At 62.2% G+C, this 20,803-nt stretch overlaps 2 protein-coding genes across 3 annotated transcripts; both read left to right on the top strand.

Annotated features, from left to right (window-relative positions):
* The first annotated feature begins 843 nt into the window (after positions 1-843).
* AK1 (adenylate kinase 1) lies at positions 844-6,566 on the top strand. Of its 2 annotated transcripts, none has more exons than XM_057405916.1 (7): positions 844-914; positions 3,336-3,378; positions 4,480-4,515; positions 5,040-5,203; positions 5,384-5,500; positions 5,900-6,091; positions 6,345-6,566. In XM_057405916.1, the coding sequence occupies exons 2-7, from the start codon at positions 3,369-3,371 to the stop codon at positions 6,408-6,410; spliced, it is 585 nt and encodes a 194-aa protein (XP_057261899.1). In that variant the 5' UTR covers positions 844-914; positions 3,336-3,368; the 3' UTR covers positions 6,411-6,566. The 2 variants fall into 2 exon arrangements, with proteins under 2 accessions (XP_057261899.1, XP_057261900.1); XM_057405917.1 differs by lacking the exon at positions 844-914 and adding an exon at positions 3,013-3,117.
* A 2,611-nt stretch (positions 6,567-9,177) lies between these two features.
* Positions 9,178-20,753, top strand: ENG (endoglin). Its single transcript, XM_057405906.1, has 15 exons — positions 9,178-9,353; positions 13,230-13,387; positions 15,258-15,392; positions 15,900-16,050; positions 16,192-16,348; positions 16,516-16,648; positions 16,859-17,033; positions 17,121-17,263; positions 17,472-17,609; positions 17,881-17,925; positions 18,513-18,623; positions 18,720-18,965; positions 19,156-19,219; positions 19,317-19,418; positions 20,194-20,753. Exons 1-15 carry the CDS (start codon positions 9,296-9,298, stop codon positions 20,310-20,312), a joined length of 1,935 nt encoding a protein of 644 aa, XP_057261889.1. The 5' UTR covers positions 9,178-9,295; the 3' UTR covers positions 20,313-20,753.
* Positions 20,754-20,803: the final 50 nt, after the last annotated feature.

Raw genomic sequence — 20,803 nt, forward strand, 5'->3', positions numbered from 1 at the left:
GTGCTCTGTGCCCCGGGTTCCCCTTGGCTGTGCCCCATCTGCGCTGGGGCTTTGGCGGACGCGGTGCCAGGGGAAGCCGTTCGGCACCCGTGTTTTGTAGGGGTTTGTACAGGAATAAACATCGCTGCAGTCTCTTGCCTTGGGCCCTGGCTCCGGGATGGGTGTTTGGGGCTGGGCAGTTGGGTGCTGGTGGGGCCGTCACAGGGGTCCTCAGACCCCCAACCCACAGCGATGCTGGCTCTGGGCACTTGGGAGGGTGCAGGAATGAGACCCATAGGGACCCATGTCCAGCGTCCAGCTGACCCCAGCTATGAGCCATCCCTTCCAGTGCCCTGCCTGGAGCGGGGGACGGCTGAGATCCCCCCAACTCGTGTCACACCCCAGCGAGGGGGTGCAGGGGGTCTCTGCAGCCACGGAGGAGGAGGAGGATGAAGAAAGGCAAGTAAGGGCACTGCACCCCTGGGGCTCCCCTTCTCATTGGCAGGATGCGGGTGGTAACCAGGGTGCTGTGGCGGGATGGGGACCAGGATAGGGATGAGGTGCCAGAAGAGGCACAGGATGGACCCCGGCGATGCCCCAGTGTCCCCAAACCCACCGGGGTCGATGTTTCCCCCCGCAGATGGGGAAACTGAGGCATTGGGGGGGGGGGGGTCTGCGCATCACAGCCCCCGGTGCTGCAGGTCCGCACCCCTTCCCATAGCCCCCTATAGCCCCCCATAGCCCCCGCTGGCCGCTGTCGGACCCCGAGGACCGCATCAATGCCGCGGGAGAGGGAGGGGGGGGCCCGGCTCTGCCCGTCGCTGCCCGCGGCTGCCCGGGCCCGCTCCCGGCGTGCAGCGCGGCGCCGCGGTCTATATATAGCGGTACCGGAGCCGGCAGGACCGGAGCCGCTGCCCCCGCCCGGCCCCGCAGAGGTCAGTGCGTGCCCCCCATCCCCGGACCCGAGCCTGCCATGGGGGGGGGGGGCACTGCGGCACCGGCGCTAGAGCGGGCCCCGGTGCCCGGGGATGCTGTGCCCGGACGGGACCTGCCCCCGGGAGGGGGTTGCAGGAACGGGGGGGGCAGCGCAGGGGATGCTGGGGGGTTGCATGGGTGCGAGGGGGGCTTGCATGGGTGCTGGAGCTATTGCTTGGATGGGGGGCTTGCATGGGTGCTGGAGGCATTGCATGGGTGCTGGGGAGGCTTGCATGGGTGCTGGAGGTATTGCATGGGTGCTGGGGGGACTTGCATGGGTGCTGGAGCCATTGCATGGGTGCTGGGGGGCTTGCATGGGTGCTGGGGGGGCTTGCATGGGTGCGGGGGGGGCTTGCATGGGTGCTGGAGCTATTGCATGGGTGCTGGAGCGATTGCATGGGTGCTGGGGGGGCTTGCATGGGTGCTGGAGGCATTGCATGGGTGCTGGAGGCATTGCATGGGTGCTGGGGGGGCTTGCATGGGTGCTGGAGGCATTGCATGGGTGCTGGGGAGGCTTGCATGGGTGCTGGAGGTATTGCATGGGTGCTGGGGGGACTTGCATGGGTGCTGGAGCCATTGCATGGGTGCTGGGGGGGGCTTGCATGGGTGCTGGAGCTATTGCATGGGTGCTGGGGGGGCTTGCATGGGTGCTGGAGGCATTGCATGGGTGCGGGGGGGCTTGCATGGGTGCTGGAGCTATTGCTTGGATGGGGGGCTTGCATGGGTGCTGGAGGCATTGCATGGGTGCTGGGGGGCTTGCATGGGTGCTGGAGCTATTGCTTGAATGGGGGGGCTTGCATGGGTGCTGGGGGGGCTTGCATGGGTGCTGGGGGGCTTGCATGGGTGCTGGAGCTATTGCTTGGATGGGGGGGCTTGCATGGGTGCTGGAGCCATTGCATGGGTGCTGGAGCCATTGCATGGGTGCGGGGGGGGCTTGCATGGGTGCTGGAGCCATTGCATGGGTGCTGGGGGGGGCTTGCATGGGTGCTGGGGGGCTTGCATGGGTGCTGGAGGTATTGCATGGGTGCTGGGGGGCTTGCATGGGTGCTGGAGGTATTGCTTGGATGGGGGGGGCTTGCATGGGTGCTGGAGGTATTGCATGGGTGCTGGAGGTATTGCATGGGTGCAGGGGGGCTTCAGTGGGTGCTGGAGCTATTGCTTGGATGGTGGTGGGGCTTTCAAGGGTGCTGGAGCCATTGCATGGTGCTGGGGGGGCTTTCAGGGGTGCTGGAAGGCTTGCACAGGTGCTGGGGGTCTTGTATGGGTATTGGGGTCTAATAAGGGTGCTGGGTCTATTGCATGGGTGCTGAGGGCTTGCATGGGTGCTGGAGCAGCCCAGTCCTGGGCCTTGGGGTCCCAGGGAGGCAGGAGCTGGGTGCTGATGGGAGGGGGTGGGTGCTGGGTGTGAGGCAGGGCTGTGTTGGAACTGGTGTTGGGCTGAGATTGATGGGAGCACCCCGGGGTGCCTCCTGCAATGGGCTGTGTTGGGGTGTCCTGGGCCGTGTTTCACACCCCCATCCAGACCCCCCCGGCCCAGCACCTATTCGGGACCACATCACCCTCACCCTGCACCCATGGGCTCAGCGCCGCGCTGGATCAAGCCCTGAGCCCCCACTGAGCACCAGGGCTGCCCCCAGCCCCTATGGCCCCACCAAGGTCGGTGCTCAGCACCCTCCACAATAGGGAACCCCGGGGGTCCTGCACCCCCCCCAGCCCCATGCCAGGGCCCGCAGCGGGACGTGACCCGGTGCCGGTTTCATCCCGGCCATACTTAGCCTCTGCCCTTTCCCGCTGTAAGATGACCTTGTTGGGCTGCCCGATCCCAGCTCCTCATCCAGCCGGTTTGGGGTGACGCTGTGGCCAAGCAGGCCGGGTGCCGCGGGGCTGGGTGCGGGCAGGCAGGGTGGCCACCCCCCTGTCCGAGGTGATGGGGTGCAATGGGGCACTTCCAGACACCCCCCCCCCCATAGAAACCATTGCTCTGGGGGCGTGCTGTGTCCATCACTCGTGTCCTGGTGATGCCGGGGAGCCCAGGTGGGGTCCTGGGCGCTCTGGGCCCTGGGATGCGGTCAGGGCAGGGGAGGAAGCCGGTAACGTCACCGCGCGTCAGCCGGCACAGGGAAGCCCTCACCGCAGCCGGATGCGGCAGGTGCCGGGAGCCAGGTAGGTGATGGATGTGGGAGCAGAGCTCCCTGTCTGCGGGCGAAGGCTGAGGTCAGGGCACCCTCCCTGCTGGTGCTGGGGCAGAAAACCTGGCCCCCACCTTGGCCGTGGAGCTGGGCAGCAGGGTGGCAGGGAAAGGAGACCCCTGGTCTCCCTAGATGGGGACCTGCGTGTCCCCAGTGCTCTGAGTTGCTCATCCTCCTCTTCTTCCCTTGCAGCCTGAAGTGCTCCTGTGCCTGGACCACAACAGCATGTCGACAGGTGAGTGACTGTCGCCTCTGCATCCTTCCCCTCTGTATCCATCTGCTTTACATCTGTCCTCTCCAACCCCTGTTGCATCCATCCCGTTGTCCCCACCGTCGCCTTTACTGCCATCCCCCTGCCTCCGTTCCCTTGGTCCCTCCTGCATCCATCTCCTCGGTACCCTCCTGCATCCACCCGCCCTGCATCCATCCCCTCGGTCCCTCTTGCATCCATCCCCTCGGTCCCTCTTGCATCCATCCCTCGGTTCCTCTTGCATCCATCCCCTCTGCATGCCCACATCCCCCTGTATCCATCCCCTCCACCTCCCAGGTATTCGCTCCCTCTACCCACATCTCTTCAATCCCCTTTGAGCCCATCCCATTTGTCCCTTTCACCCCTCCCTTATACCCTTCCCTGTGTCCCCTCCTTGCCTCCCTCCCCTCTGTCCACCCCATGTCCCTCCAGCCCTCTACGTGCCCCACATCCCCTCAGTATGTCCCTGCCAGCCACTTGGCTCGGTCCCCAGCCCCGGGGAGCGCCGGGTGCCGGAGGAGCTGTAATTCCATCCGCCTGTAATCAGGAGATGGGAAAGTGTCCCCAAAGTGTCTCGCCTTTATTTTTAGCCCTGCCTCCCCCTGGCATCGCCCTGCACCCTGGCCAGGTCCTGCAGGAGGTGGAGCCCTGCTCCTGGGTGCTGGCAGGGGACAAGGGTGGGTTTGTGCCACAAGGTCCGTGGACCAGTGATGGGGGTCAGGGGCTGTTGGGAGGTGGCCGTGCCAAGCCCCACATTGGGTGACAACCTGGCCACAGGGATGGATGTGGCCATCCCTACCCACGGTGGAGCTGTGCCCGGTGACCGTCTCCAGGGTACCAAGCAGCAGTGGGATTCCAGCCCTGTGGCCACAGCACCACTGGGTCTTTGTGGTCAGCCATGGTCTGCTCAGGTGATGAGGACAAGGGGGACACCCAGTGGTTGCCCTCCACCTTCCCTGCACTTTGGGCTCAGTCCCCTCCATGCCTAGGGATGCCTGTCCTGGATCTGGCACCCCCAGGGACACCGTGCTCCCCAGTGGCCTTTCTGGCTTTTGAGAGCCCTTTTTATCCCTTTGTCTCCTCCAGAAAAGCTCAAGAACCACAAAATCATCTTCGTGGTGGGTAAGTTTGTGCCCAGGCCCTGTCGCTGGGGCCATGGTGGGTCAGGGTTGCTGGGACTGGGAGGGCACCTCTGGCTGGTCATGGTGTGGCAGCATCTGGGGTGATGTGACAGTAAACATCTGGGGGGTGATGTCCTGAGTGCCAGCAGGCAGTGGTGACATCCTCGATGCCAATGGGATGGTGATGGCCAAGTGCCAATGGGACAGTGATGTCCTGGGTCTTGCATGAGCTGGTGATGTCCTGTGTGCTGATGGGGTTGTGATACCCTGGGTATTACTGTGACAGTGATGCCCTGGGTGATGCCCTGGGTGCTATCAGGGTGGTGGTACCCACATTGCCAGCAGCCCGTGCCAACCCCAAGCGCTTGGCATCCTCCATCCCAGGAGCAGTTCTCTTCATCCATCTGATGCTGGCCTTGGGATGCTCATCTCGCCCATCTCATCAGGCTATGCCACTGCCTCCATGTACCACTGCAGCCCCTTACCCACGGCTCGGGGCACGTGTGGCCCTTGTGTGACTTGCAGGTGGCCCTGGCTCAGGGAAGGGGACCCAGTGTGAGAAGATCGTGCAGAAGTATGGCTATACCCACCTCTCCACGGGGGACCTGCTGCGGGCAGAGGTCAGCTCAGGCTCGGAGCGGGGCAAGACGCTGAAGGCCATCATGGAGAAGGGCGAGCTGGTGCCCCTGGTGAGTCGTGGTGGGACTCACAGGCAGGGGTGGCTTTGGGGACACCAGATACCACGGTAATGGTCAGCTCATGGCCATGGGGTACCTCTGTCTGTGCTGCCACAGGGGTTTGCAGCAGGGATTGGGGTTTCTGGGTGCAGGGTGTGTTGTCCCATGTGTGCTCTGTCCTCTCCTCCCCAGGACACGGTGCTGGACATGCTGAGGGATGCCATGGTGGCCAAAGCAGACGTGTCCAAGGGCTTCCTCATCGATGGGTACCCCCGCGAGGTGAAGCAGGGAGAGGAGTTTGAGAAGAAGGTGAGGGCTGGTGGCATGGAAGAGGGGCTCCATCCAATAGGAGCCTGGCCTGTCCATCCCAGTGAAGATCCCACCCCATCCCAACAGGTCTAAACTGGGCACCCTGCCCTGGGGACATTACACCAGGGTGCAGTGCATGGGGGACATAGCTCAAGGGTGTCCTTGGGCTGACAGTGCTGGCATGATGGTGATGGCAGGCATCCAATGCTTGGCTATGGTGTCCCTTTTCCCCCCTCTGCATGGATCTGGAGGCCACCAGGACACCAGAATGATGTCCCCATAGACCCACACTGAAGATGCAGAGGATGGGGAGGGGGACACACGTTTGTGACCCCATTCTCCCCACAACCACCTCCCAAAGCAGACCCACGGTGACACCCGTGTGCTCTGTGCTCGCAGATCGCCCCCCCCACGCTGCTGCTCTACGTGGACGCAGGGAAGGAGACGATGGTGAAACGCCTGCTGAAGCGGGGCGAGACCAGCGGGCGGGTGGACGACAACGAGGAGACCATCAAGAAGCGTTTAGAGACCTACTACAAGGCCACCGAGCCCGTCATCACCTTCTACAAGGGCAGAGGCATCGTCCGCCAGGTAAGCGGGGATGCGGCTGATGCCAGCACCCTCCAGCCCTATGGGCGCGTGTGTGGTCCCTGGGGAGGGGAAGCGACGGATGGGGATGATGAGGAAAACCCAATCCTGGCTCATTTGGGGCGGGCTTGACCCCCTCCACGCATGGCCCCGCACCCTGAATCAGCCCCACTCTCCCCACCCACGGCCACATCCATCCCTGGAAGAGCTCCTCTCGCTGGCGGGAGCCCCCATCTCTGACCCCCTCCGTACCCAGCTCAACGCCGAGGGCTCTGTGGACGAGGTCTTCCAGCAGGTCTGCTCCCACCTCGACGCCCTGTAGCCGAGCCCCTGGCCCCGTTCCCCCCCCGGCACGCTCCGGCAGAGACAGCGGAAGCGCCTTTATCCTGTTTTCGAGGCCGGAGCCGCGCGGAGGAAATTTCAAGGACATTGTGTTTGGCTCTTTCCCGTCTCTCCCCAGTAAAGTTCCCTGTAATGAGCCCAGACTTTATCTTTTTCTTCTGGCGCAGGAAATGAGTTTTTCTTTCCAGAGGTTGTTTTTTTTTTCCCTTCTCCCCCCCTTGTCCTCCCCCCAACCCCTCTGGAGCTGATTAAGGGCAGGAAGCGGGTGTTTATCCCACCGGGGGCAGCGGGATGCTGTGCTTGGAGGAAGGGAGGGAGCATCCCGGCCGCTTGCCCCAGCTTCCCAATCCATGGCCTGTGGGGAGCACGGGGCCACGTCCCATAGCTGGGCCCGCTCACCCCGATCCTGTCCCACTGCTGGACCTCCCTGTGCTCTGTGCGTGTGTCCCTGGGGCTGCAGGCCCCGTCTGAGCCATATCCTGCACACTCATCCCTATTCCCCGTGGCTCTGCCAGCACTGGGATAGCAAATTCAGGCCCAGCCGTGATGGGATGGGGAATTCCATCGCTTTCATGCCTTGGCATTTCCTGGTTTCTTTTGGCTGTCAGGGTTTTTTGGGGTACAGGGTGGCTGCAGTGTGGTGTTTTGGGGTAGCATAATGCCATGGAGTGGGATGCTCCTTGCCGCTGGTACCCACTGCCATCAGTGCCACCTCTGAGTCAAGGATGCAGGCTTGTCCCCAGGGGCTGAGGGACCCACTGGGGGCACCCAGCTATGCCCAGCCACCAGGCTGGGTGTGGGATAGGGTGAGGGTACTTAGGGGAAATGAATTGCACCTCCAGGTGCTGGTTTGGGGGACTTGGATTTGGGGGCTCCCCAGCACCGCAGAGCTGCCCAGGCACGATGCCACAGCAGAGGGGCTGCAGTGGGGACAAGGTTTTACCTATCCATTGTAAGTGCGGGATGCAGCAGTGCCACAACCCCATCAGGGCCCCCCCTGCTCTCACTTTCAGGCTCTCTGGGGGCCGGGGACAGGCGGCAGCGCTGGGGGCAGCTGAGGCCACGGGGCCGGGGCAGAGGAAGGAAGCGAGCAGGGAAAAACATCAATTCCCCGAGCAGCAAACCCAAACTCGCCAGGCTCCGACGTCAGCCCCGAGCATGGGGGGGTGCAGGAGCCACCAGCAGGGCTCGGGGGCACCGCGGGAGGCAGGAAGGATGCGGCCATCCGGCCGGGGCTGGGGCACTGCCAGCACGGCTGAGCCAGGACTGGGGCTGCCTCGTGTCGGTGGGGACAAGGGGACAGTGGGGCAGGCAGGCTGGGATGCTACAGCCCTAAGCCATGCAGTGGGGAGCAGGGCAGCCCATGGCCCTTGTGCCTCCATCCCTCTTTGGGTGTGCTGTGAGCGTGCCTCAGTTTCCCCAGGTGGGGAGCAGGGCAGTGGGGATGGTAGGGGCGATGCTGTGATGCTCAGCCCCTTGCTCTCCTCCCCAGCATGGGTGCTGCATGCTTGGTGATGGGTTTTGGATGCTTTTCCTCTCACTGGAAAGCCCGAGGCTGCTCCGTAAACTGCGAAGGGGGGGGGAAATGCTGTGCTAGGGATGCAGGGCACACAGGTCTGAGTGTGCTCCATCATCGAGGGCTTCTTGCTCATTGCCCTGCAGGGAGAGGGGTGCGGGGGGGCCTGGGGTGCGGGTGCCTGGTTCTGGTCCCGGTCCCCATCCCTGTCCCCATCCTCCTCCCCGGCTGAGCACCCGTCCCCGCGGTCCCCAGGAGATGGCAGTGCTCTGTCATGGGAGGTGGCCACTGCTCACCCAGGGCCACGGACACGGACGGGAGCATCCTGGCCCGTGCGGAGGGGCCTCGCTGCCTTCCCTGGCAGGTCCCCGTGCTGTCCCCGTGCCAGCGACCCTGGCTCGGGATGGAGACGGCCGCCGGGGGTCTGTGCCCACCCTCAGCACCAGGATGGGTCCCAGCCTCACCGTCAGCCGGGTGAGGGCTCTCAGCTCGGGCAGCACCCACTGACACGCATGGGAGGAATGGGGCAGGCGTGCAGAAGTGGCTCCCTGAGTGCCCCCAGCCACCCTGTGGGTCCCACCTCGGTGGTGCTTCACTGTGACCCCCGAACCCAGGCTACCCTGGGTCCTGCTAAGCCCAAATCTGCCCTCAGACAGTGATGTCCAGGCAGGGATGTCCAGGCAGTCCCTGGCCACAGCCTGGCCAAGGGTACAGGCAGGGCAGGCAGCAGTGCCTTGTGTGGACCCTCCGTCTCCAGCATAGCCCCAAGGCGGGTGTCCAGAGCCATGGGGCACCAACCAGCCTGGGACACGGTGACCCCACTGTGGTACTGCCTGGGAGCAGAGTGGGCTGAGTGTCGGGGTGCCGTGGGACAGCCCCTATCCCCATCACACGGGGCAGCCCCCTCCTCACTGTGCAGGTCGGGCCGTGCTGCAGCAGCACCCACGGGCGTCTTTTGGGGGGGTGCACCCCACCCGCACCCCTGCATCCCACCCAGTGCCAGCTCAGGGGGTCCCTGGGGACACCCCCCCCCCCCCCCCCCGTGTGCCAGTGCCATCCCCAGCGCATCCTCGGGGGTGATGCCCCGCACGGAGCCGTGGGGAAACTGAGGCACGGGGCGGGGTGGGGGGGTGTTGGTGTTCACGGTCCGTCCCTCCTCTTCCCCTCCCCGTTGCGGGCAGGCTCCGCCGCCCCCCCCCGCCGCCGGCACGGCCCCATTGCCGCCAGCGGCATTTCCTCCCGGCGCGGAGCCGCGCCGCCCGCGGACCCTCCTCCGAAGGGAGTCGGTTTCCTGCCGCCGCCGCCGCCCGGCACTCGGCGCTGGCTCCCCGGGAGCGGCCGCAGCGGACATGGGCCCCCGCACCGCCCCGCTCCTGCCGCTGCTGCTGGCCCTGCTCGGCCGCACGGGTGAGTTGGGGCTGCGGGGGACCGGGAGCGAGGCACCGGGATGGGACCCCTGGACGGGACCGCCGGGGCGGCAGCGGAAACCGCCGGGGATGGGGAAGTCCCGGTCCGTGGTTGAAGGGTCCCGGCTGTGCCGTCGGGGGCAGTGAGACCGCTGGGAGCCTCACGGGAGGGGAGGTTTTTGGGGGGGCAGCGCTAGGGGTGAGGAGGGACAAAACCCCCATCCCCGGTGAGGGACACGCACACACACACACAGAGCGCAGCGCTGCTGCTCCCCGGGACCCCCGAAATCCGGGCTGCGTCACCACGCTCAGAAGCTGTCGAAGGTGCTGCTGCTGGGCCCCGGGTGAAGCAATGGCACAACCGGAGGTCTCGGTGGCTTCCCGGCACCGGGGGGGGCAGAGTGTGGGGCCGCCGGGAGCAGGGGTAAAGAGTGGGAAAGCCCTGAAAGCCCTGTGTGGGCCGTGGGGACGGAGCTCGGGGCTCATCCGCCCCTTGGGGCAGTTTGGGCAGGGAAGCACTAAAGCCACCCCGAGGTCCCTGTGAAGCTACAGGGGGGATTCCAAAGGGTGACACCCGCACTGGATGGAGGGCAGGGAGCTGGGGACCGGGGATGTGACCCGATGGTGGAGGGAAGGGGAACCGGGAAGGCCGGGGCCGGTCCCTCCCAGGCACCGCAGCGGCCAGCGCCAGGATGGGTGATGGTCGGGTGTCCCTACTGCCAGGCTCGGTGCCCCCTCCCTGCCTGCTGTCACCCCTGGTCGCTGTGCCAGGGGTCCCTGTGCTGTATGGGTCATGTTCCCCGTAGCTGTGCCATTCGGTCCCCATCCTGTGTAGTGTACAGTAAGTTCTGTGTCCTCTGTAGCTGTATCCTATGGTCCCTGTCCTGTGCTTGTGCTATGCGGTCCCCATCTCATGTGTACATGCAATAAGGTCCGTGTCCTGCATAGCTGTGCGGTACAGTCTCATCCTATAGCGGTGCCATATGGTCCACATCCTATGCAGTTGTGACATAGGGGCCCTGTGCTCCCTATCTGTGATGTACAGTCCCTATACCATGGAGCTGTGCCATCTGGTCCCCATCCCACACAGCTGTGCAATGTCATCTCTGTCCTATGTAGCTGTGCTGTACTGTCCGTGTGCTTTGTACTTGTCCCATACAGTCTCTATCCAACATGGGTGTGCCATGCAGTCCTTGCACTAACGTGGCTGTGCTATATGGATTAAGTCCTGTGTAGCTGTGCTATTTGGTCCCCATCCTGAGTAGCTATGCCATACAGTCCCTGTCTTATCTAGCCATGCTATATAGTCCCTGTTCTACATAGTTTTGCTTTACAGTCTCCATCCAACACAGCTATTGCATACTGTCCCTGTCCTATGGAGCTGTGTAACAGGGTTCTTGTCCTAGTGGTGCTGTCTGGTCCCTTGCCTACGTAGCTGTGCCATACAGTCCTTGTCCTGCATAACTGAGCCATGCAGTGCCTGTGACTGTGCGTGTATGGTCCCTGTCTTGTGTAACTCTGACATATAGACCATGTCCTATTCAGCTCTGCCATACCATCCCACACCTATGCAGCTGTGCTACACGGTCCCCATCCTATGTGCCATATTGTTCCTGTCCTGTGTAGCTGTTCTATACGGTCCCTGTCCTATGTATCTGTTCTATAGGGTCCCTGTCCTATGTAGCTGTGCCATATGGTCCCCATCCTATGTAGCTGTGCCATACGGTCTCCATCCTATGTAGCTGTGTATAACACAGTGTTATACAGTCCTGGGCCTGTGTTGCTGTGCTATATGGTCCCTGTCCTCCCTACCTGTGCACAAATGCCACATCCTTCCCTCTCCTGTCATTCTTCTGCCCCTTCCCCATAGAGAGCCATGGGGCTGCGGTACCCGTGCAGGGGCAGTGCTGGGGGGGTCTCATGGACACAGCAGCTTCTAGAGGCCAGGAACTTTGTGCTTCCCCCCTGGCAGCGACTGTCTCTGCTCCCTGCAGCGTGAGCACTATGCTGGGTCATCCCATCCTGTCCCTGGGGAGAGGCTGACTTAGAGAGGGGCAGGAATGATGTAGTCTGCATCAGCCCCAGACCCCAGTCCCATCCGCCCCATCATCTGAGCCACGATGCCACCTCCACATGGTCCAAGAGCCAGCGGTGTCTCAGAGAGTGACACCCCCCCCCCCTCAATTCTCAGTGCAGGATCCATCCTCATCCCTGTCCCATGCTGAGGCCGGGCAGCTCGTTACACAAGTGCCGAGGCGGCACCGCCGGATGCCGGGATGCCGGAGTGGCGCTGCCCGTCCCATGGGGCATCCTGCGCCGCCGGAGCCACCCCAGCCCCGCGCCCCCCCCATCCCACCAGCCCCGGGTGTTGTTCCTTGCCCAAGGCCTTTGATCTGCTCAAAAAAACCCTGGAATGCCCCCGCTGGCCCCTAACCCGCAATGGGACCATCCCTGGTCCTTGGTCTCCGCCGCGCCAGAGCAAGGGAGAGGGCGGGCGGCTGGAAAAACATAAAATGGATTTTCTTTTCTTTCTTTTTTGTTCTTTTTTTTTTTTTTTTTTTTCCTTTTCCTGGAGTACAAAAATAACAGTGCCCTTATCTGATCGCCCCGGGCGGCCCCGCTGCGCCCCCTTATCTGATCCGGACATAGCGCTGGAGCCCACTGCCTTCCCCAGGGATTGATGCCGGTGGTGCCCATTGGCACCGCTGCCCCGCATCCCCTCCACTTGGACCGTCCCTGGTCCAGCCCTGGCCCTGCCTGACCTCCCCTCGGGATGCTGCCGGAGGTGTGACGAGCTGCCCGTCCTCTGCCCGGCGGGGCCGCGTGGCCGTGCCCGGTGCCTCGGGGCAGGAGCGGAGGGGAAGAGGGACGCAGGCTGCGGAGCCCAGATAAGCGGCTGTTTATCTTCCTCCCGATGCGGCCGCGGAGCTGGCTGGGGAGGAAGCGATGCACAATAGGTGGGTCTGCGGCAGCGTCACCAGGGGGGTCTGCACCGTGACCCTGCGGCCGCAGCCACAACATCCCGATGGGACGGGGACGCAGTGATGGTGCGAGTAGCCCTTTGCCGGCTGCATCTCTAAGCCTTGACAACAGGGAGCATCGCACCCTCCACCTCCAGCCCCCGCTGAGTGGCCCTGGTGCGGGGACCAGACACTGCCTGGATGGGAAAGGATGGAACGGGACGGGATGGAGCTCAGTGGCCACTTCCAAAGCAAACCCAGCACCCAAGGCACTATCTCCCGATGGGAAGCCCCATGGCTCCATCCTTCAATGGGGCATCAGTGGGTGCAAGCGGGTCCTCGGGACACCTCGCATCCCAGGGGCCAGCTCGAGGACAGCCCGGAGCAGAGGAAACGGCCGAGGCGAATGCGGATTTACACAGGATCAGGCCTTCAAACGGCTGCTTGCACTCAGGATTTCCCTTGGCAGCCGCCCGCCGGCCCCACTCGCTCAAGCGCCGCGCCGGGGGGTTCGGGATGGGGCAAAGCTCACGCCTCGGCGCCTGCGGAGGATGAGCTTTACAGCCATTTCCATACCTGCGCTTCCCACTTTCCTGCAGCACAGAGGGAGATGGGGGGGGGGCTTCCGCCACCGCCCCATCGCCGGGGCAGCCAGGCGCGAGTTTTGGCACGCGGCAGGGCCGCAGCAGTTTTCCATCCCGGATCCAAGGGTCATTAACGTGATTGCGGCGGGGTCCTGGCAGCCCCGGACGAGCCCCGAACAAACACGTCGCAGATGGTGCCGCGGGCGCTGTGCCGGCGCTGGGGCCGTGCAATGCGGCCCCCCACACACACACATACACATACACATACACACACCCCTTCCCGTGTCACCCCACGTCCGCAGCGGGGACTGACGGCTCCTGTTTTCCGCACAGAGCCCGGGAGAGCCGAGGGCTGTGACCTGCAGCCGGTGGCGCTGGAGCCGCCCATCGCCCTGTCCTACGCCACCAGCACCGTGCCGCGGGGCTGCAGCAGCAGCAGCTCCCTGCGCACCAGCCGGGAAGTCCATGTACTCAGCGTCGAGTGGTCCAAGGTGAGTAAATGAGGGCTGGCGCTGTCACCTTGGTGCTGTCACCCTGCACTGTCACCCATCACTGTCCGTCACCCATCCCGCTGTACCAAGGAGGGTATCCCAGCTCTCAAAACTAAGAAGCAGTGAGAAGAGGCAGATTCAGCTCTTCCACGGTGTCCAAGCTTCCCTTCCACATGCAGCCACTGGTGTGTCTGGTCTTGCTGGGAATTTAAAGTCTTTAGAGGCAACTTCTTTACCAGCCCATGATTCCAGAGCAATCCCTGTGCTGGACATGCCAGGAACCCCTATTTCCCTGGGGAGATGGGCTGGTCCTCACTCAGGAGAAGGATGGAGCTATGGACACCAAGTGGGGACCACACTGAGGAGGGAGGGATGAAAGGAGGGATAGAGGTATGGAAATAGGGATGGAGGGATGGAAGGAGGGATTGAAGGAGGGATAGAGGGATGGAAGGAGAGATGGAGGGATGGAACTAGGGATGGAAGGAGGGATGGAGGGATGGAATTAGGGATGGAAGGAGGGATGGAAGGAGGCACATCACTTGAAAGCAGCCAGGCGAGCAGAACTCTGGCTGTCAGCGTTATCATGTCCTGCCAAAGGGTCGATAACCGAGCTGCCAGTGCCCTGAGCATCTTCCAGATGAGGCCGGGCCCAGCAACCCCCTGGCACCGGAGCTGTTGGTTGGGTTTCCACCCTCACATGGGTTTGCTCTGCAGCACAACCCTGCTCCCTTCCCATCAGCACCCAATTCAGACACAGCCCTGGGCTGCCTGGCGCCACGTCCCCCCCTTCCACCACCTCCCAGTTCTGCTTTTCGGGGTGGGTTTGACAAGGGCCCGTTTTGCCCCATCCCAATGTGTGCTGTGCCCTGAGGTTGTCCCCAGCGGCGGCAGGGGACACGCACTGATGTCACGGCTGCGGCACCCAGCCCTGCGGCTCCACTTATAGAAGAATTACTGGAAGCTGGTTTCTATAAGCAGATCCCATGATGCAGAAGAAAAGAAATAGAAAATAATTACCTAAAAGGCGGCAGCAGGGCAGGAAAAACAGCAACCGGGGACCCTGGGCACCCCAGCATGGGGATACGGGATCCCAGCTTGGCCATGGCCCCATCCCAAAGGCCCTGTGCCCAGCACTGGTGGCTGCTCTCAGCCTGGTTTTCCCTGCCCACTGCCTGGCTCAGCACTTTGTGAGCCGGGATCCAGGCGGCAGTTGCCAGATTTAGCCCGTGTTGTTTCGGGTTCCCCATCCGGATGTGCAGAGGAGGCTGCTGGGCAGTGCTCCCGTGTGTCCCGGTGCTGGAATGGGGAAACCCGCAGGGGCATGCTCTGGTGCACAGGATGGGGATGCGCTGGCGTTTGGTGGGGATACGCAGTGGAGATGTGCTGGTGCGCAGGGTGGGGGTACCCTGGTCCCTGTATGGGGATATCAAGTCTTTGCTGTGGAGACACCCCAGTCCTGGGTGTGAGGATGCTCTGGCTGTTGACATAGGGATGCCTCAGTCCCTGGTGGGGATGTCAGTCTGTAGTGTGGGGACACCCCAGTCCATAGCAGGATGACACGCTGGTACCCAGCCCCTAACACAAGGATGCCCTGGTCCGTAAGGAGGGGGGTGCCTAGACCCCAGTGTGGGGGTGCCCTGGACCCTAGTGTGGCAATGCCACCATTCCCAAGGTGGAGATGCTCTGATCCCTTGCTCAGGGGAGCCAGGGGCTGTTTGCTCCCCCAGTGTGGGTTCACAGCCATGGGGCATCTCCGCATCCCTCATCCTGCAGAGCCAGCCCGAGGGGAGATGGGGGGGGGGGGGGCAGGGAGGTGACAGGGATTGGTGCTTGGTGCCCACAGTGGTGACACTCTCCCTTCTCCCCACAGGCCCCTTCCTCCCCACTGAAGGTGTTGGTTGCACCGCGAGCCGGTGGCTGCACCCGGTCAGCGGTGCTCATCCTCGTGTGCTCCCGCTGCTTCGCCACCATCACCTCCCCATGCCCGGACCTGGTCATCCACACCGTGAGTGCCACATCCCCATGGCAGGGATGGGGGATGCATTGGGGAGGGGGGGGTGTGCTGGATGAGTCCCCTTATCTCCGGAGACAATGCTCATGGTACCCCAGGGAGGGGGAACGCGCCTGAGCATGAGGCCGGCCAGGCAGGGAATGACGCACAGGGCTGGAAAAAGCTCCCGTTTCCTCCAGCCGGCGGGAGGAAGGTCAGGGATGGGTTTGGCTCCAGCGAGCTGAGCCGGGGCCCAGCGCTTTGTTAGCAAAATAAACCTCCTGCTTTGTTTGTGGCTAATAATAAAGCGGGCCGAGCTCTCCGCGTGCTGCCGGCTGCTCCCTGAACCCCCCCATTCATCCGGGTGACCCCAAGCCCAGCCATGATGGAGCCAGGGCTCCAGGGATGCCCAACCGGCTGCATCCTCCACACTGAGGCTTTCCCTGCTCTCCCCATGCAGCCGGTGTGGGGCAGGGATGTGCTTTCCCCCCTGCCCCAGCTCAGGCTGTGCTCGCCCTGCAGGATGCCCGCCTGGACACGGGGATCACCTCAGCACTGGCTGTGTCCACTGGCAAGGGACCGCTGCTGGCCTGGGCTCGGGATGCCTATGGGGGCATCACATCCTACAGTGAGCTGCGGGACCCCCGCTGGGTGCAGCTCCGCCTGGGAGAAGGTGCGTGGGGCTGGCTTAGGTGGTCTGGGGTCTTCCTGCTTCCGAGGCCCTGAGGGAGATGCTACGGGGAACAATACCCCGGCCCTCGGCATCTCCCCACCCCATAGCCCTGTTTGGTGACTCCTCTCTTTGCCTCCATAGACCCTGCCAGCCCCCCGGACTGCATCCCCCAGGAGCGCTTTGATGCCACGCTGCACCTGGAGACGGAGGTGTTCTTCCATGGGATGAAGGGATGCTCTCGAGGGGACACCCAGAGCACCAGGGCTGCCCACATCATCCGTCTGCAGCCTGAGCCCAGGTACCACACATGGGACCCCTGGGGTGGCAGAGAGGGTGGGAGATACTTGGAGATGCTTGGGAAGGGGTGATGTGGCTCATAGGCAAAGCACCACCATCCCAAGGTGGGTATGGGAGCCTCTAGTGTGGAATGCTGATGCAGGAAGGGGGAATCTTGTGGCTTCACAGCTTCCCCATCACGGAGGTGAACCTGACCCTGAGCTGTCCTGAGAGAGCCGTGAGCAACCAGATCCTCATCCTGCAGAGCTGGGCCAACATCACCTGGTCCCTCTCCGTCAACAACTGCCACATCCAGTTCCTGGTAGGGCTGAGTGGGACGTGCGTGTGTGCATGTCCAAGGGATGCCAATGGCACAGGGAGGGTGGCACTGGGAACGCTGGGTATAGGGAGGTGGCAGCCCCTCGTAAGCCATCCTAATGGGGATGAACCCAGACGCTGCCCCTGCTCTGAGCATCCCCAGCCGCCCCCATCCCTGCTCAGCTCCCCTGCGCTGTTCCCACTCCGTCCTTAGGTCTCTGGGAGCTACAAGATCGCTCCCATCTCCTCGCTGCTGCTCCCTGGGGAGCTCCTGCCTGACTCGGAGCGGGGCCTCATTGCCAAAGCCTTCGAGAAGAACTACAGCATCATCGCCTCCTACTCCACCATCCCCGCCAGCACCCGCGTCAGCCTCGAGATCCAGGACCACGGTGAGGCCCCATGGGTGCACCCCATGGCAGGGCAGGACTGGGGGGTCCCACTGCCCCTGCTTAGCCCCACATCTCCCCACGGCACAGAGGCGGTCAGGAGGGTGCCCGTGACACCCACAGCCCCGTCCCCCACTACGTACTCGCTGCCCCACGTGCTGCTGCTGATGCTCCAGCCATGGAAGTGCACGGATGAAACCATGGAGATCGTCATCGCCAGGTCCCACCTGGAGGTGAGGGGTGATGGGGGGGTCCCAGAGACCCCAGAGATGTTTGGGGGGGGATTTACAGCCTGCTCTGAGTGCTGGTGCTACTGACAAAGGCTGGCACCTTCCTCCATAGGGCTGGCACCCTTGTCTCACACGTTCACACTCAAACTCACTCTCACATGTGTGAGTGAATGTGTGAGATCGAATGTGAGCGCTGGGTGCTTCCCTGCAGCCCATCAAGGACGTGGTGAACATCACCCTGCGGGACATCAGCTGCCAGGCAGAGAAGAACGCCACTCACTTCATGCTGAGAACCCCCCTGAGCCACTGCGGCACCTCGCTGGAGGGCTGGGAGCACGCCAAGAACGAGGTGAGGAAGGGGCTGGCATCTCCATGGGGTCCTCATTGCTTTTGGTGGCTGGAGACATCCCCGTGCAGCCCAGGGCTGCTGCAGCTGTGTGCTGGTGGAGACGGGGCAGTGTGGGTGGGATCCTATCCCATCCTGTCCCACACCACACCATGGTGGGAACCCATCCCGTAACATAACACCCCATCCTATGGTGGGACCCATTAGACTGGGGGCAGCAGACCCTGGCACTGAGGACCACTCATCTGACCCAACCTTCCTCCCCTTCTCACAGCTCATCCTCAACCTGGCCAAGGGCGCAGTGCTCCGGAGCGTGCGGGTAAGAGCCAGGTTTCCCATTGGACCTGATGTCTGGGGCTGGACCCCATTTTCCCCTCATCAGGCATTGGAACGGGAGAACCAAGGCAGTGGTGGAATCACCCACCATGCCTGGAAGTGCTCATAAACCAAGCAGATGAGGCCCTCAGTGCCATGGGTTAGTGGTGGCCTTGGCAGTGATGGGGAACAGTTGGACTTGATGAGCTTAAAGGTCTTTTCCACTCTGATGCTATGATATCTATGGGGATATTCTATGATATTCTATGATATCTATGGGGATATTCTATGATATTCTATGATATCCATGGGGATATTCTATGATATTCTATGATATCCATGGGGATATTCTATGATATCCATGGGGATAGTCTATGATATTCTATGATATCCACGGGGATAGTCTATGATATTCTATGATATCCATGGGGATATTCTATGATATCCATGGGGATATTCTCTGATATCTGTGGTGATATAATAGTCCATGCTATTCTATGCTATCTCATGATGAGGTAACAGTGCCAGTGGCACCGGCAGGGTGCCGGGCGCTGTGGGGTGACCCCAGTGCTGCCCCCCCCCCCCCCGCAGGTAGCCTTCCAGTGCAAGATCCCACGGGAGCTCTTCCTGCGCCTCTTCCCCACGGCCGCCTTCGAGGCACCGCAGGCAGAGCTGGAGGTCAACAAGGAGGCGTTTGTGCAGGTACCCCCGGCTCGGTGCCATGGTTGGGATGGGGCGGGGGGTGTCGGATCCATCCCTCCCCGTTCCGGTGCCGCTCACCGTGCGCATCGCTCGCAGGCATCCATGCGGTGGGAGGACCACCCTGCCGACCTGCAGCTGAAGGAATGCTGGCTGGCGGCGCCGGGCCGGGAGCCGGTGCTGCTGGTGCAGGGAGGGGAGGCTCGCAGCGCAGGGGTGGCCGTGCTGCAGGGCCCCCCCAGCGCCCGCGGCAGGAAGGTCTGGCGCTTCCGATTCACCTACGTGGTCCCCGAGGGCGGCCGCGTCCCCTTCTCCGCCACGCTCAAGTGCAAGGCGGGCTTGCAGGTAACGCCGGCCCCCTCCTGCCCCATCCCTGCGATGCCACCGCGTTGGTCCCCGCCGTCGGTGGTGGTAACACAAGGGGTTGATCCCATCCCGTTGTGCGGTGGAGCAGCAGCATCCCCGCTTCCCAACGAGCCTTGCCCCGTGGTGGGGTGCAGGTGTCCCCCTTCTGACCCCAACCTCCACCCCACAGAACAACACCATCTTTGAGAAGGTCCTGGAGGTGACGGTGAAGGACGGCTGGAGGCTGACCAACAGTGAGTTTGGGGCTGGGAAAGGGGCTGGGGTGGGAATAGGGGTGGAAAGGGACTCCCTTGCAGCGTGACAGTGCTGATGGCTCTATCTCCATCACAGACCGCGGGCTGGGGCTGGCTGCAGTGCTGGGCATCACCTTTGGTGCCTTCCTCATCGGCGCACTCCTCACTGCCGGGCTCTGGTACATCTACTCACATACCCGTGAGTATCCATCACCCCTGGGGACCCCTATTGTGGGATGGGGGCGGAGGGGGGGGGCACACACATGTCCCTTGCTGGGTTGTCTGTGTCCTGAATAGCCATGGTAGCCAGGGGCCAGGCTGCTGTGTTGCCAGCATCCTTATGGCTCTCTTGGCAATGCCATGGGGGAATAACCCCTCTCAGGGTGGATAATTTTATATATAGATGTATATACACACATAGATACACACACACTATATTTGTGTGTGTGTATACAAATATATACATATATATGTGTATATATGTGCATATATATTTATATATATACATGTATATATACATAAATACATATATGTATATATATGTGTATATATACATATACATACATATACACATATATACACATACATAGAGTATATATAGTATATATACACTATATATATGTATATATACTATATATGTATATATATATCTATGTATATATGTGTGTATATATGTGTATACTATATATATAGTGTACTTGTGTGTATATATATAGTGTGTGTGTGTATATATGTGTGTGTGTGTATATATATATATATATATATATATATATATATGGACCGTGTTGCCCTGGGGTCCCCCCTGCCACCCCTCCTGCTGTCACCGTGCCCGTGCCCATCTCACGGGATCAATCCGGACGGGTCCTTGGCCTGGGGCTGGTGGGTGCCATGGGAGCAGCCGTGGCCCCCGGCAGCCCCCCCTGAGCCTGCTCTCCCCTTGCCATGTCCCCCCCCGGCCCCACGGCGTGCACCAGGTCCCATCTCCAAACTGCAGCCGGTCTCCAGCACGGCGCCGGCCTCGGAGAGCAGCAGCACCAACCACAGCATCGGCAGCACCCAGAGCACCCCCTGCTCCACCAGCAGCATGGCCTGACCCCCCCCGGGCACCCCTGAGCCCACCCTGCCCCCGGGGCACAGACTTGGGGGACCCAGCCCGGACCCATTAAGCCATTTTCTTACCCCAAATCTCAGGCCGAGCCCGGTGGGGGCCTCCGTTACTCATTCAGTGAATGCTTTGGCCCCCCAAGGGCAGCCCATGCTGGGGAGGGGGGAGGCAGAGAGAGCAGCTATTGCCAAAGCCCCCCCCCGCCAAGGCTCCCCATCAAATGGGGACAGGCGGGAGAGGCAAAAATGGTGCCCCCCAGGCCATGCCCCATGGACCTCCTGCAGCCCCCCAAGAAGGCAGCAGGCACCATTGGGAGCAGCAAGAGGTTTATTGGGAGCATGGGGGGGGGCCATGGGCAGTTCCCCCCCCAGCTCCACGTCCAAGTTACAAACTGTTATTAATAATAATAAAAATCTCTCCTACATTAAATTAGTCCTGCTCTGGGGGGGGGGGGGGGATTGGGGGCTCAGCATAGCCTG

Source organism: Pezoporus wallicus, unplaced genomic scaffold, assembly GCF_028554395.1.
Source record: "Pezoporus wallicus isolate ANWC-B61680 ecotype Strahan unplaced genomic scaffold, APGP_CSIRO_Pwel_v1 contig_4684, whole genome shotgun sequence".
NCBI lineage: Eukaryota > Metazoa > Chordata > Aves > Psittaciformes > Psittacidae > Pezoporus > Pezoporus wallicus.